This window comes from Myotis nattereri (assembly GCF_964212035.1).
Source record: "Myotis nattereri genome assembly, chromosome: 1".
Lineage (NCBI taxonomy): Eukaryota > Metazoa > Chordata > Mammalia > Chiroptera > Vespertilionidae > Myotis > Myotis nattereri.
The window spans coordinates 3207940-3221909 of record NC_138075.1 but is presented as its reverse complement, the minus strand read 5'-3'; the positions used below and the strand labels follow the sequence as shown (position 1 = coordinate 3221909).

Below are 13970 nucleotides of genomic sequence, written 5' to 3'. Positions count from 1 at the left end.
AGAAATACCACTAGAATGGCTTAAAAAGACTGATCATACCAAGTATCAGCGAGTATATGGAGCAACTGTCTCTCACAAGCGGTTGGTGAAAATGTAAAACTGTACAATCAATTAGGAAACAATTTAGCAGTTCCTTAAAAATATAAACATATACTTACTATATGACGCAGACATTGCACTCCTTGATGTTTACCAGAGAGGGATGGAAAGCACATGTCCACACAAAGATTTATGCATGAATGTTTATAGTCTGTAATATCCAAAAACTGGAAATTATCCAAATGTCTATTAAATGATCAATGAATATGCAAAACATATTATATCCTTAAAATGGAATAATTATCAACAATAAAAGCAATAAATTATTGATACATGCAGCATCATGAATGAACTTCAAAATAATTACATTGAGTAACGAAGCCAGACAACCCTGGCTGGTTTGGCTTAGTGGATACAGTGTTGGCCTGGGGACTGAAGAGTCCCAGGTTTGATTCCGGTTAAGGCCAGGGTTGCGGGCTCGATTGTCCAGTAGGGGGCGTGCAGGAGGCAATTAATGATTCTCTGTCATCACTGATGTCTCCATCTCTCTCTCCCTGTCCCTTCCTCTCTGAAATAAAAATAAAAATAAAAAATAATTGTTTAGAAAAATAAAAGCCAGACAAAAGAGGAACTATTGTATGGTTCACTTCTATAATATTCTAGAAATTGTAAACTAATCTATAGTGACAGAAAGCAAGTCAGTGGTTGCCTGAAGTGAGGGAAATGATCAGAAAAAGGGGAGAGAATATTCTGAAAGGACACATAGTTACTTTTGGGGGTGATGTATGTGTTCGTTATCTTCATTGTTATGATGGCTTTATGGGTATATACAAATGTCAAAATCCGTCAAATTGTACAGTTTAAATATGTGCAGTGTATTGGGTATCAATTATACCTAAATAAAACTGTAAAAAACAATAAATATATGTATATATACACACACATATACACTCACCATATGACCTAGCATTCTATTCTTAGACATTTATCCAAGAGATACGAACACATATATCTACATTCTAGAACTGGAAAAACCAATCTATAATGACAAAAAGCAAATCATATTAATTGCCTTGGATCAAGATGGAGGAGAACTGCAAAGGGGCACCGTCTGGAGAGAAAACTTTATAACCACATGAAGTTTCTTGATGGAAATTTTTCTATACATCCCAAGTAAAATGTGCTCTGAATTGCAAGTAGAAGATTTAGAAAACCGATAACAATTACCCTTTACTGAACACAACTCTGCTCCAAGCATTGTGCCCTCCCCATACATTGCCTCTAGCCTTCCTAACAATCCTATAATGTAAGTGCTATTATTCCCAGTTTAGATTAGGAGGCTTGAACTCAGAGAAAAGAAGAAACCAAGGTCTCTCCATCAGTAAATGAGCACACCTCGGGCCCCAGGAATCAATCTGCAAGTGTCTTAACGTCCAGTACTCCTCACACAGCACACTGCCTTCTCAGTGCCAACACACTTCAATTGGGGATGACTTCTACTCGACTGAAATTTAAGAGAAAGACATTTGTTTCCTTAAACAAGTACTTCCTTGGATATAAGTATCTACTGGTATAATGCCATTCATTTTCCTAGGAGATGCATAACAAATAATAAGTACTCAATACATTGATGATTTATCCTAAAGTAACTATTAGTTGAGTTACAAATATTTCTCATTATTAATATCTCTGATTTGGATGGAAAATTACACTATATAAATTAAAAAGAGAGAGAAATCACATTATATAACAGATTTGCCTTTATTTCTGACATGATTACCACATACCAAAGGATAAAGCCGAAAGTGGTGACTGTGAAAAACTAAGTCCGAACACCTTCTTCATGCCTCCCATTGATTTAATGGTTGAATACCCTTTATGTGACCCTAATTCTAAGTTATGATTTTTACCACTTGATACAATCAGCATCTTAACTTTTATTTCCAGATTTGGCTGCAGAACTCCCACTCTATGGTATCACTAGGGGGCGTATTTTAATTTTTTTATTTATTTTATTTTTTATTTTTTTTTATGGGAAGAGGGCCCTAGCTGGTTTGGGTCAGTAGTTAGAGTGTTGGCCTGAGGACTAAAGGATCCTGGGTTGATTCCAGTCATGAGCACATACCTCTGTTGCAGACGCTATCCCCGCTCTGGTTGGGTCCCGTGTGGGAGGCAACCAATGTGTCTCTCTCACATCAATGTTTCTCTCTCGTTCTGTCTCTCTCCTCCTCCCTTCCACTCTCTCTAAAAATCAATGGAAAAATATCCTCTGGTGAGCATTAACAAAAAGAGAGAGAGAGAGAGAGAGAGAGAGAGAGAGAGAGAGAGAGAGAAGAGAAAGAAAAAGGAAAAAGTTCTGAAGATGCACTTTTATCCTGTCTGTCCCTGGAAGGTAAAGTGCAAAATGTTTTAAAATTAACAGGGCAGGGGATTTTAGCTTGTTTGGCTCAGTGGATAGAGCCAGGACTGAAGGGTCTCAGGTTTGATTCCAGTCAAGGGCACATGCCCAGGTTGCAGGCTGGATCCCCAGTAGGGGGCGTGCAGAAGGCAGCCCATCAATGATTCTCTCTCACCATTGATGTTTCTATCTCTCTCCCTCTGCCTTCCTCTCTGAAATCAATAAAAATGTATTTAAAAAATTAAATTAAATAAAAAATAAAATTAACAGTGCAAAGTGAAAAATAGTTTAAAAGTGACATATGACTGTAAAAGTAAGCAACATCAATGTTAGATTTGGTAGATACATTAACCAATCAACATATTTAATGCATAATGTAAACAGCAAATATTGCTTAAGGTCTTTTGGTAAAAAACAAAAAAAACTATAAATCTGTAATACAAGCTGACCTTAATTATAACTCAGTTTAAAATGCTTAATTATAATTTGTGAAGATTCTGGTTTCTGAAAAAATACTACTAGCAAAGAAAGTTAGATATTTATCATAAACTTCAGCTGGTATACTTCACTTGTCTGTTACTTTATTAAATTATTGGAAGGTAAAATTAATACTGTTATCCTCTTTTAAAGTTTGACCTTTCCCTTGAGCATCTAAGTAGCAAGGAAAGGTGATAGAGGGAATGAACGTTAACTAGGTACCTGTTCTGTGGCAGGGGCTCTAAACGTAGTGCAACAACTGGAGGGAACAGAAATTACTATTTCCATTTACAGATGAGAAAGCAAGGGCTTAACAATCATGATAACTTGGCCATAGTCACACAGATAGTACATGGTACAACCTGCCTGATTCTATTGCACATGATACCAAAAAATCAGAAGTGGCTTAACCCACCTGACATTTTGGTTATCCTACCTAATAAAGAGGGAATATGCTAATTGAGCATCACACTCTCACAACATGGTGGTGCCCACAGCCAATAAAGCGGGAATATACTAATTGACTGCCACCCCCTCACAAGATGGCGGCACCCAGTTCTCTCAGCCCCTCCTCATCCAGCCAGAGTCCCCCAGTCCCCTCAACCCCACTGGGGGGCGCAGCAGACACCATGCGCCTCATCCAGCTGGAGTCTCCCAGTCCCCTCAGCCCCACAGGGGAAGGCAGTTGGGGGCGATCAGGCCAGCAGGGCAGGGCAGTTGGAGGTGATCAGGCCGGCAGTGGAGGGCAGTTGGAGGCGATTGGGCAGGCAGGGGAGGGCAGCTGCGGACAATCATGCCAGCCGGGGAGCAGTTAGGCGTCAAATCAGGCTGGCAGGGGAGCGGTTAGGGGGCTATCAGGCTGGCAGGCAGAGTGGTTAGGGGCAATCAGGCAGGCAGGCAAGAGGTTAGGAGCCAGCAGTCCCAGATTGTCAGAGGGATGTCCCAGATTGGAGAGGGTGAAGGCTGGGCTGAGGACACCCCCCACCCGTGCACGAATTTTGTGCACTGGGCCTCTAGTCTTCAAATAAACAACTACACTTTATTCTACTTAGAAGTATGTATTTACATTGCAGCAAAGTACAATAAAGAACCAAAATATCAACAACATAAAATATAGCTCGTCCTCCACGAGCTTGCAATGTAAACACACACACGTTAAGAAATACAAGGTGTAATTAATTTCAGGATGCAGCCACTAATGATATGGGAACTCAGAGAAGCCTGGGATCCAGGTGGTTTCAGCAGTCAAGAAAGGCCTTTCCTAAGGTGCAAGATTACATCTGGATCCTGGGGATGGAAAATGCTGGGTAGGTAGAATGAAAGGGTATCCCAGGATGGGTAAAAGCAGAGGTAAGGATGAAAACAATATGTCTAAGTAACAGTGAAGAAGCCAGCTTGACTGCTTCAAAGGACTGAAAGGAAACAACCCACGTATCCACCAACTGATGAATGAATAAACAAAATGTGATCTATCCACATGATATAATACTATCATCAATAAAAAATAAAGTTCTGATACATGCTACAACAGGAAGAAAGTTGAAAACATGCTAAGTAAAATAAGTCCATCACAGAAGGCCACATCTATATATATAAAAGCCTAAGCGACTGGCCGACTGGCCAGTAGCCATGATGTGCACTAACTACCAGGGGGCAGACACTCAATGCAGGAGCTGCTGAGCGACAGCAACTTTGCAGAATGCCCTCTCACACTCCAGGGCCTGCCAGTTTTGGCCAATCCCCGCAGGCCAGGCTGAAGGACCCCACCAGTGCATGAGTCCATGCACCAGGCCTCTAGTATTTTATAATTTAACTTACATGAAAGGTTCAGAATAAGTAGTGGTTCCCAAAGGCTGGGAAGGTTGGGAAGCAGTGGAGAGGAACTGCTAATAGGTACAGGGTTTCTTACTGGGTGATGAAAATGTGCTAAAATTGATTGTGGTGATGGTTACACTATTCTGAATAAACTAAAAACCACTGAACCCTATACTTCAAATGGGTGAACTGTATTGTATATGAATTACATCTCAATTATGCCATTAAAACAAAATGAGGGTTCAATAGGATACCACATTACACAGCTAAGATGGAGTCACTTATGCTACGTTTAAGAGTATGCGATTTATCTGGTATGCAAGATTTACCTAATGAAAGCAGAGCATACACACTTAAAGACTCTTCTCTAGCAAAATAATTCACATGTTTTAAGTACATTCCTAAAATATATGCCAAAATCTCAAAGGAGAGAGAGAACAGGGAAAAGATGTTGCAGTATGATTTTGACTAATCCACAAGCTGTGACTATTAGGAAAGTTGTTTTGCTTCAGTGCTAAATGCCACAGATGGGTATATCAGCATCATATTTATGCAAAACTGCAAATTTGTCTGTGTCAAATCTTTAAGTACCATAATGTTCTAAACTTAATTGTGAAAATAGCATTAATAATTGATCTGCCACACTTTAGGGTAAGATAAAAAACAGTGTGATTTGTTTTTCATTGGATGACAGTGCTCTGTATATAATGCTTTTTTAAATATTAGATTCAATTTAAGTGTTATGAGAATCTCTACTAATGTAAAGCATTTCCTACTGATGTTTACTCACTTAACTCTAAATTCTAATTTAATATAATACTCCAAAATAGTCTTAATATACAAAATAATGGAGCTAAAAAGATAAATCTGACATTCAAAAGCAGAGAGCAAAAAAGAACGTCTGGATACTAAAGATCCAATACAAAGGAAAAGGAAAAGCACTCAAAAATAACCCTGAAAACCAGAGAGAGAAAAACAGAACTCAATATTAGGTTCTACAGGATTGGGGAGTACAAACATTTTTTTAAAGGAATAAAATACATTTAAAATAGAAGGCTCAGTACATGAGATCAGATGAGGCTTTAACAGAGGCAACCTTCCCCCAAATCCCAGGCATGAAAGAACCTTTCAGGCTGCCTTGGCCTAAAGGTGAAACCCCAGGAGGTGGTGAGATGTGAAGAATACAAAGGAAGAACTCAGCTGGATAGCCAGACACAACCAAACTACTGTTTGCCTTCTCAGCCACCTTGCAAACCTCCTTCAAGGTAGATGAGCCCTAAGAAACTAAGAGAGATGTATCAGATCTCTTTTTAAATTCTCCTGTTGAAGAATGAGAGGACCCAGCTGCCTCTATCAGGGCTTTGTAAGTTCCAGCACTAGAGGAAACTTATGTTCAGGCCTTGAGAAATACAGACAACTCAGAAGACCTGGTTCAGTGACAAACAATAAGAAAACAAATAAGCCATCCTAAAAAAGAAGCCTTGTCACTGATATCTAGAATAAGGTATCTGCTGTCACAAGTAAGTAGAACAAGACTCTCCATTTCCTCATTGTAAGCCAGCGTTTATACAAAGAAAAGAATTCAGGCGGAGTAAGACCTTATTTCAAATCATGAACTGCAGTATGTTAAAAATAAACTTATCCAAACTTTTTCCAATTGTCTACCTACTCCAATAAAAATAAATAAATAAATAAATAAATAAATAAATAAATAAATAAATAAAAATAAATTTAAAAACTGTGGGAAAAGAAAAGTGCTTGCCATGTTGGACATGTTCATGTACTAACATGTTCATGAACATGTTCATGTTCATGGAATAATGTACTTCAAATATAACAATATCAAAATAGGTTAAATGTTGGAGTATTCTCTATGTAAACACCAAAACACATATTGTTAATGTTTACATAAATAAAAGTTTTCTTTTAAATAAACAGGTAGAGTTGATGACAGCATGCCACCAAAGACCACCAATAACATCAACAGAAGGTCCAAGATCCAGAAACATTTTAAAGTGATAGAATTACTGGAGAGGATGCTCTAAATTGTAAACATGGTAAAATTTCGACTAAACTAAGAACAGAAACCCAAGGTGCCACTAATAGACTACAGGATATTTTTTATAATGGGTGCCATGGAGAGGGATTTATTTTTATATGATCCTTCGATGAGTAACATGGGACTAGAAACATAATCTATACACAAGAAAGAACAACAAGTAACTTGCCAGCACCTGAAACTGGAAAAGTAGATCAAACCTAAGGAAACAAGGATGACAAAATATCCCAGAGATAGACAACACCAGTTTTCCAAATCGGATTCTGAAAAACTAAAGTGAAAACTAATTTACTGAAAGTGAAAAAAAACAACTCGTTGCACTAATTAAAGAAAAGTTTTAAGACAAAGTACACAAAGTACTTTAGAAAAATTTCTGTTCCCTAAATATGTTCATTAATGTTGGCCACATTTGCTTTTAAGAAGCTAAAATCACAATTTTTAAAATAGTTGAGAGAAATCTTGCAAATATTTACAATAAACATTTGCCTTAAGCAATTCTGTAGAGCTTGTGAGATGCCACTTAAATGAGAGTAGATGCAATTAAATTTTAAAATCCCTCAAGTATTATTATGAAGCTCACATAGCAAAGGTAATATGAACAACTGCCATATTTGCAGATTTTTTTTATATAGTAAATAGTATAGAAGGTTCGTACTCTACAGGTAACTTAAATTAATCCCTGGATATTCTTGAGTCTCATCTAAACTTATTGGATGCTATGTGAGAACCACTAAAGCTGGAAAATAAAAAAAGAATGAGATCAACTCAAACCATTGGTTCTGTTCCTCCTCCAAGCAGCATTCTTTAAGTCAGGTATCTTATTTGATTTCAGTTCGCAAATGTGTAAGACCACAGCTAAGTCTTACTCTAGGTGGGAGTCAGAGCTAAGACATAATTATGCCAAAGGACCGCGCTCCAGCGGTGCAGTGAATCGGAGCATGACCGCAGCGGGGCAGCGGGGCATTTCCGAAAGCGTGGTCCACCCCGGGCAGGAGCGGCGTCTGGGGACTTCCGGGAGTACCTGAGCAGATAAACAGCCCTTTCGATGTCCCCGAGGTCCTCGTCAACCGTCAGTCTTTCTATTTCTTCTGGGGTCTGTCAAGCGCAAAACACAAGTCATGGACACGACGTGCATCAGCCTTGGCCCCCCGCCACCCCGCCCCCCGCCCCCCCCAGGGGCCCTCGGTAACTGCTGCCGCGGAAGGGAAAAGTTTCCCAACGAGCATGTTCACTGAAAACTCATCAAGCATCTGAGGGAACTGCCTCCAATTGCTGGGTTTGGCTGGAGGAGGTTTGGGTTTGGCTTTTGTGTTTTGGGGGGTTTTGTTGTTGTTGAACTCTTCCAGCGTTTAGATGGAAGCTTGAGAATCACCTTGTGGCTTCAGACGAGTGCTGAAATCCATTTTATATGCATGTTTAAAAGGTATGCACACTTTTTATCTCTAATATCCCAAGGCTGTTTCTCCAGCATTTTCCACCCCAGGAGATGCTAAAAGGGGTGATGGATGAAGACTGCAGCCGAGTGGGAATGAAAAGACGAAATCTGGAGCTGGGCGGGGGGGGGGGGGTAAAACCTGAAGCTGGAAGGAAATCAAAGGCTGGAGATGTTGAGGAAGGAGGGAGTGGGAGTGGGAGTGGGAGTGGGAGTGGGAGTGGGAGTGGGAGTGGGAGTGGGCGCCGCGGAGGGCCGGGGGCCGGGCCGGGTTTGCCGGCTGTGAGGGCGGGACCTCCGCGAGGCTGGGAGGACGATGACTCTGCGGGTGGGGGAGCCGCTGGGGGTGCGGGGCGCCAGTGCGGGGTGACTCCCTCAAGACGGGTGGGGGGCAGGTCCGAGGAGGGCCGTGGCGGGCTGGGGGTGGGGGGAGGACTTAGGGTGACTCAGGGTGGAGGCAAAGGGTCGGGGGGCCATGAAGATGGGGTGAGGGCGGCCGGGATGCCTTGGGGAAGGGTGGGACCTGGGGCGCCTCCCGACGGGTGGGGGCCAGGATGGCGGCGGTGTGGACTGAGGAGGGGGCCGAGGGGCGCCGGGAGAGGACCGCGGATAAGCCGAGGGGCGGCGGGGCCGACGCCGGGCGGACCCGAAGACGGGGCTCGGCGGCCGTTCTGGGGGCGGGTTGGGGAAGCGCCAGGGGTCCGAGGGCGTCCGGGAGCCGGGGGCTGGCCCGGCCCGGGTCCGAGGAGAGAGCCAGGGCCCGGCCCTCGAGGCTGGGGGTCGGGCTGGGAGAACCAACCGGGCTGTGTCGAAGAAGGGGCCCCGAAAGGGCCGGTTTAGGGTGACACGGCGAGCGGAGGAGGCTGAGGGGCCGCCGCAGGGACGGGCCGGGGTCGGGGCCGGGCCGGGCGCCCAGCGGGCAGCTCCTCCTCCCCGGGGCGCGCACCTTGAGGCTCCGGCGGACCGGCCTCTCGATGATGGTGAGCTCCTGCAGGTCCTCCGTGTAGCCGAACAGACTGTTCTGACTGAAATCCATCGCGGCGGCGGACGGCGGCGGATGCATGGACCGCCGGGCCCCCTCGCCGCCGGGCCGGAGCGGCCCCCGGATGCCGGACACGCGCAGCCCCGCGGACGCCCGCCAGCAGGACTTTCTCCCGCTCTCGGCCGCGGGAACCTGGCGGGCGACGAGCGGCGAGCCGGCAGCGAGAGAGGGAGCACGGCCGCCGAGGGGGCGGGGCGGGCCGGGCAGGCGAGAGGGCGGGGCTAGGCGCACGGGCGGGGGAGGGGCCGGGCAGGCGAGGGGCGGGGCTAGGCGCGCGGGCGGGGGAGGGCAGGCAGGCGAGGGGGCGGGGCTAGGCTCACGGGCGGGCGAAGGGGCGGGGCGGGCAGGCTAGAGGGCGGGGCGAGACGCGCGGGCGCGCGAGGGGGCGGGGCCAGGGTGGGGAACGTGCCACAGCGCCTGCCTCACTCCCGCCCCTTCCCCCGGCTTTGCGCGCTCGAGGGCCGGACGCAACCGCCTTGCGAAGTGCAGGCGGCCCTCGCGACCCCTTTGCGCCCACCCATCTCGGCTTCCAGCTCCCAACCGAGCGCGTCCCACCCCACGGCGCGTGCGCAGAGCCTTCCACTTGCCGCAACCGGTGGGGGCGGGTTGCGGGAGGGCTGGGGGCGGGCGACGGGCGGAGAGGCTAAACCAATGAGAGGGAAGCAAAGGAGAGGGGGTGGGAAGTGGGCGGGGTCTCGTTTAATGGGCTGGGCAGTGACTTCCAGGGCTCCTGGGACGACCCATGCCTGCAGGCTTGCTGTGGACCCCGAGACCAGCCCAGCTCAGCGCTAGCCTTGAGGGAGGGGTGTGTCCCCCAAATAAGCCAGGGCACCGCGACTTGTGTGGGGATGATGGGGAAGGGGGCGTATGGGAGTGAGGTCCTGGAGGGGCTCGCATTTGGGAAAGGGCAGCGGTCAGGAAAGGACTCTTGGAGGGGAAGCACTTAAAGTGAATCTTAAACGATCGATAAGACTTTCCCAAAAGAAAGAAATAATAAGAGTAAAAGCCATTGCGGATCGAAGCCTGGGCGTGTTTGGGTTGTGGGACTTGCAGTCGGAGTAGACCTTGGCGAGCCGGGAAGCCGAGCTTGGCAGGTGGGTGGGGAGAGGCAGGTCCATTATGCCAGAGGCCTGCCCTGGGCAGCCACCATGCGTCCTCGCTTTTGATTCTATTCGGAATAGAAAACGATGACAGGGCGACTGGGCGACTGTTTGGACGTCAGGAACCAGTTATGTTGATGAGACTCATCAGCTCCTAACGATCAGCAAGGCCCCTCTCTGTCTTCTTTTTAACTTTGTTGTTTTCCACTCGTTCCCTCCTCACACGCCGGCCCATTTCTCTACCTCCCATGTGCATCCTCTTTCATATGTTTAGGTACCAGTACAAGTGTATGTCCTGAAAAGTTTTTGTTTGCATATCTATTTTTAATATACACGAATGGTCTTGTGCCAAGAACTCACTCTGTTTCTTGTTTTTCCCTCAGTATAATGCTTTAGAGGTCCATCCCTGCGGCTGCATAGATCATTATATAGCATTAATTCCTACCACCAATGGCAATGGATTTGGGCATCTAACACATTTTACTTATCAATCCCTCAAATAATGGACAGTTATGTTGCCAGCAGTTCCTTGTTAACCACAGACAATGCCAGGATGGGATTCGTCCCTTACGGACCACAAGGAAAATGGAACTGCTGGGTCATGGCGTCTACAGGGGCTAGTTTCACTCTGCACCTCTCTCTCCAGAATGACTGTCGCTTGGCCCTCCCACCAGTGGCACATGCAGGTAGGAAGTTTCCTGTTTCCCTACTGTGTACAGTAACATTTGGTATTATCCGACGTCCTAATTGACATCAATCTGATATTGGTAGAGTAATATCACAATGTAATTTCCATTTGTATTTCTTTGATGATCCGTGATGTTAATTATTTTTCCATAGATACTTAAGAACCATTGAGATTTTTTTTCCTTCTGTGAAGTAGCTATTGACATTCTTTGCCTCTTTTTCTGCTAGATTTCCTATTTTTTTCTGAATGAATTGAAGGAGTTCTGCCCATGGACACAGACAATAGTGTGGTGAAGGCCTGGGAGGGGCAGGTGGGAGGTGGAAGGGGTCAATGGGAAAAGACAACAAAGGGGACATCTGTAATACTTTCAACAATAAAGATAATATTTTTTAAAGAATTGAAGTTCTTAAGTGTTCTAAATATGAATCCCTTGTCAGGTTTGGACATTGCAAATACCCCCCAACCTTCCATGCATCCTGTTAGCTTGGTTTTTGCTATCTTACAGAATAGGGGAAACCCTTAATTTTGGAGCAGCCAAATGCATCAGATTTTAGCTTTGCAAAGTGTGGGTCTTGTTTAAGATCTTTTCTACGCACAGTCACAAAATATTCTCCTATTTAACTTCATACCTTTAACTCTCACAGTTAGGTCTGAATTCATCCCAAATAGGAATCGATATTATTTTCACCAAGGAGCCAGTTTTCCCAGCAATGCCCGCCAAGCAATCCATCTCTTTCCCACCGATGTGTGATGGTGTCTGGATTAGATGCCAGATCTCCACAGACGCCTGTGTCTGTTTCTGAGTTCTCGTTGCTCTTCTGTTGACCTAGTCCTGTTCTTGCACCAGGGCTGCGCTGATCTTACTGCTATAGCTGTGCTGCAGGCACCCTAATACCTGGTACAGTGGGTCCTCCCACTCTTTGCTCTTTTTCTTTTCCCAGTATTGCCTCTGAAGTTCAAAGCAAAAAAACAGTGAGTGGTTACCCCAAATCTGATCAGGTTTTCCTGATCCCTCTTCCACTGAGCGGGGAGGGGGAGCAGAAAGTGGTATATCCTGACGGGTTCAGAGAAGAGGCAAAGGGGGCGGGGTCCTTAGCAAATACCTCGCAGCCTCCCTTTCCTGTCAATTTCTGAAATTCTCCTCTCCCCCTTGATTTGTAACTGGTACCAAATAATATTTGCAGACTTCACCCTGTTTCAGCCAAGAAGTATTTTCTCATATTTGGATTTTGTAACAGCATCATCTGAGGTCTGATGGCATTCTTAATGATGAGTGATTGAATCACCAAGACGTAGCTTTCATGTTGGCTGTTCCAAGGCTGCAGGCAGATGAAGGAGAATGTTCCACTGATGGCTGGAATCTGTGACTGCTACAGCCACCACCTGGGGTGAAGATAGCCCACCTCACCTATAGCCCACCTCACCTATAGCCCACCTCGCCTAAGGCCACCCTCACCTATAGCCCACCTCACCTATAGCCCACCTCGCCTAAGGCCACCCTCACCTATAGCCCACCTCACCTATAGCCCACCTCGCCTAAGGCCACCTCGCCTATAGCCCACCTCGCCTATAGCCCACCTCGCCTAAGGCCACCTCGCCTATAGCCCACCTCGCCTATAGCCCACCTCGCCTAAGGCCACCTCGCCTAAGGCCACCTCGCCTATAGCCCACCTCGCCTAAGGCCACCCTCACCTATAGCCCACCTCGCCTATAGCCCACCTCGCCTATAGCCCACCTCGCCTAAGGCCACCTCGCCTATAGCCCACCTCGCCTAAGGCCACCTCGCCTATAGCCCACCTCGCCTATAGCCCACCCTCGCCTATAGCCCACCCTCGCCTGGCTGCCAGGAAACCCGATTCCCAGTCCTGACTCTGCCAGGAACACGCGGTGGAACAGCTCCTGGCGCCTGTGTTCCTTATCTGAACTTCTTTCTTGGGACTTGGCTCACTGTGCCCTAGAAGCAGCCCTGCGACGTGCGGCAGACATGCGCGACCATCCAAGTTGACAGGTAAAGAACCTGCGCTCTGAGAGGCGGTGTGACATGGGCTGCAGCACACAGTTAAGGAAACCTAAATGTATTCCCTTCATTGGCTCGTTCAACAAGAGCGTGGTTACTAAGCACATGGACTTTGGCGCCTAACTACCTGAGTTTGAATCCTGGTTCTGCTACTTCCTACTGTGGGCAAGGAAGGTACGCACCACTCTGTCCCTCCCTTCACTCATCTCTGAGGAATAAAAGCAGTACTTACTTAGCACAAAGTCTTGTTGTAAGAACTAAATGAGATAACAGATGTATGCAATGCTTAGAGAAATTCCTGGCACAAAATTAGCACTCCGTCTTTGCTATTTTTATTACCACTAGACCAGTGTCGTCCCCCACCCCACACCCCTGCCCCAGACCCAGCTTCAGAAAAGATTTCATAAACTGCGCTGAATCAACTGATTGTTGTGAGAGGCAGAATAATCCTCTCCCAAAGATGTGCACATCCTGACCTAACCGGTTTGGCTCAGTGGATAGAGCGTTGGCCTGCGGACTCAAGGGTCCCAGGTTCGATTCCGGTCAAGGGCATGTACCTTTGTTGTGGACACAACCCTGGTGGGGAGTGTGCAGGAGGCAGCTGATCGATGTTTCTCTCTTCTATCCCTCTCCTTTCCTCTCTGTAAAAAATCAATAAAATATATTAAAAAAAAAAAAAAAAAGATGTGCACATCCTAATCCCACATCCTGTGACCATGGTAACGGATATGGCGAAAGGGCCTTTGGAGACATGACTAGTTGAAACATCTTGAGGGTGGAGATTTTCTCTTGGATGATCCAGGTGAGCCAGGTAATCACAGGGTCCTCAGAAGTGAAAGAGGAAGGCAGGAGTCAGGGCCTGTGACGTGAGGCAACAGAAATGTGACTGGCCATGGCTGGTGG

The 13970-nt window shown here is 46.2% G+C and overlaps 1 protein-coding gene across 1 annotated transcript in view; it reads right to left on the bottom strand.

Moving 5' to 3' along the window:
- PPP4R4 (protein phosphatase 4 regulatory subunit 4) overlaps positions 1-9283 on the bottom strand; it is a gene marked incomplete at its 5' end in the record, with an annotated part of 90719 nt that extends 81436 nt beyond the window's left edge. The window contains 2 exons of the mRNA XM_081107035.1: positions 7810-7883; positions 9167-9283. Of these exons, the coding sequence (XP_080963161.1) occupies positions 7810-7883; positions 9167-9283 (191 nt within the window). The remainder of the gene's footprint in view (positions 1-7809; positions 7884-9166) is intronic.
- Positions 9284-13970: the final 4687 nt, after the last annotated feature.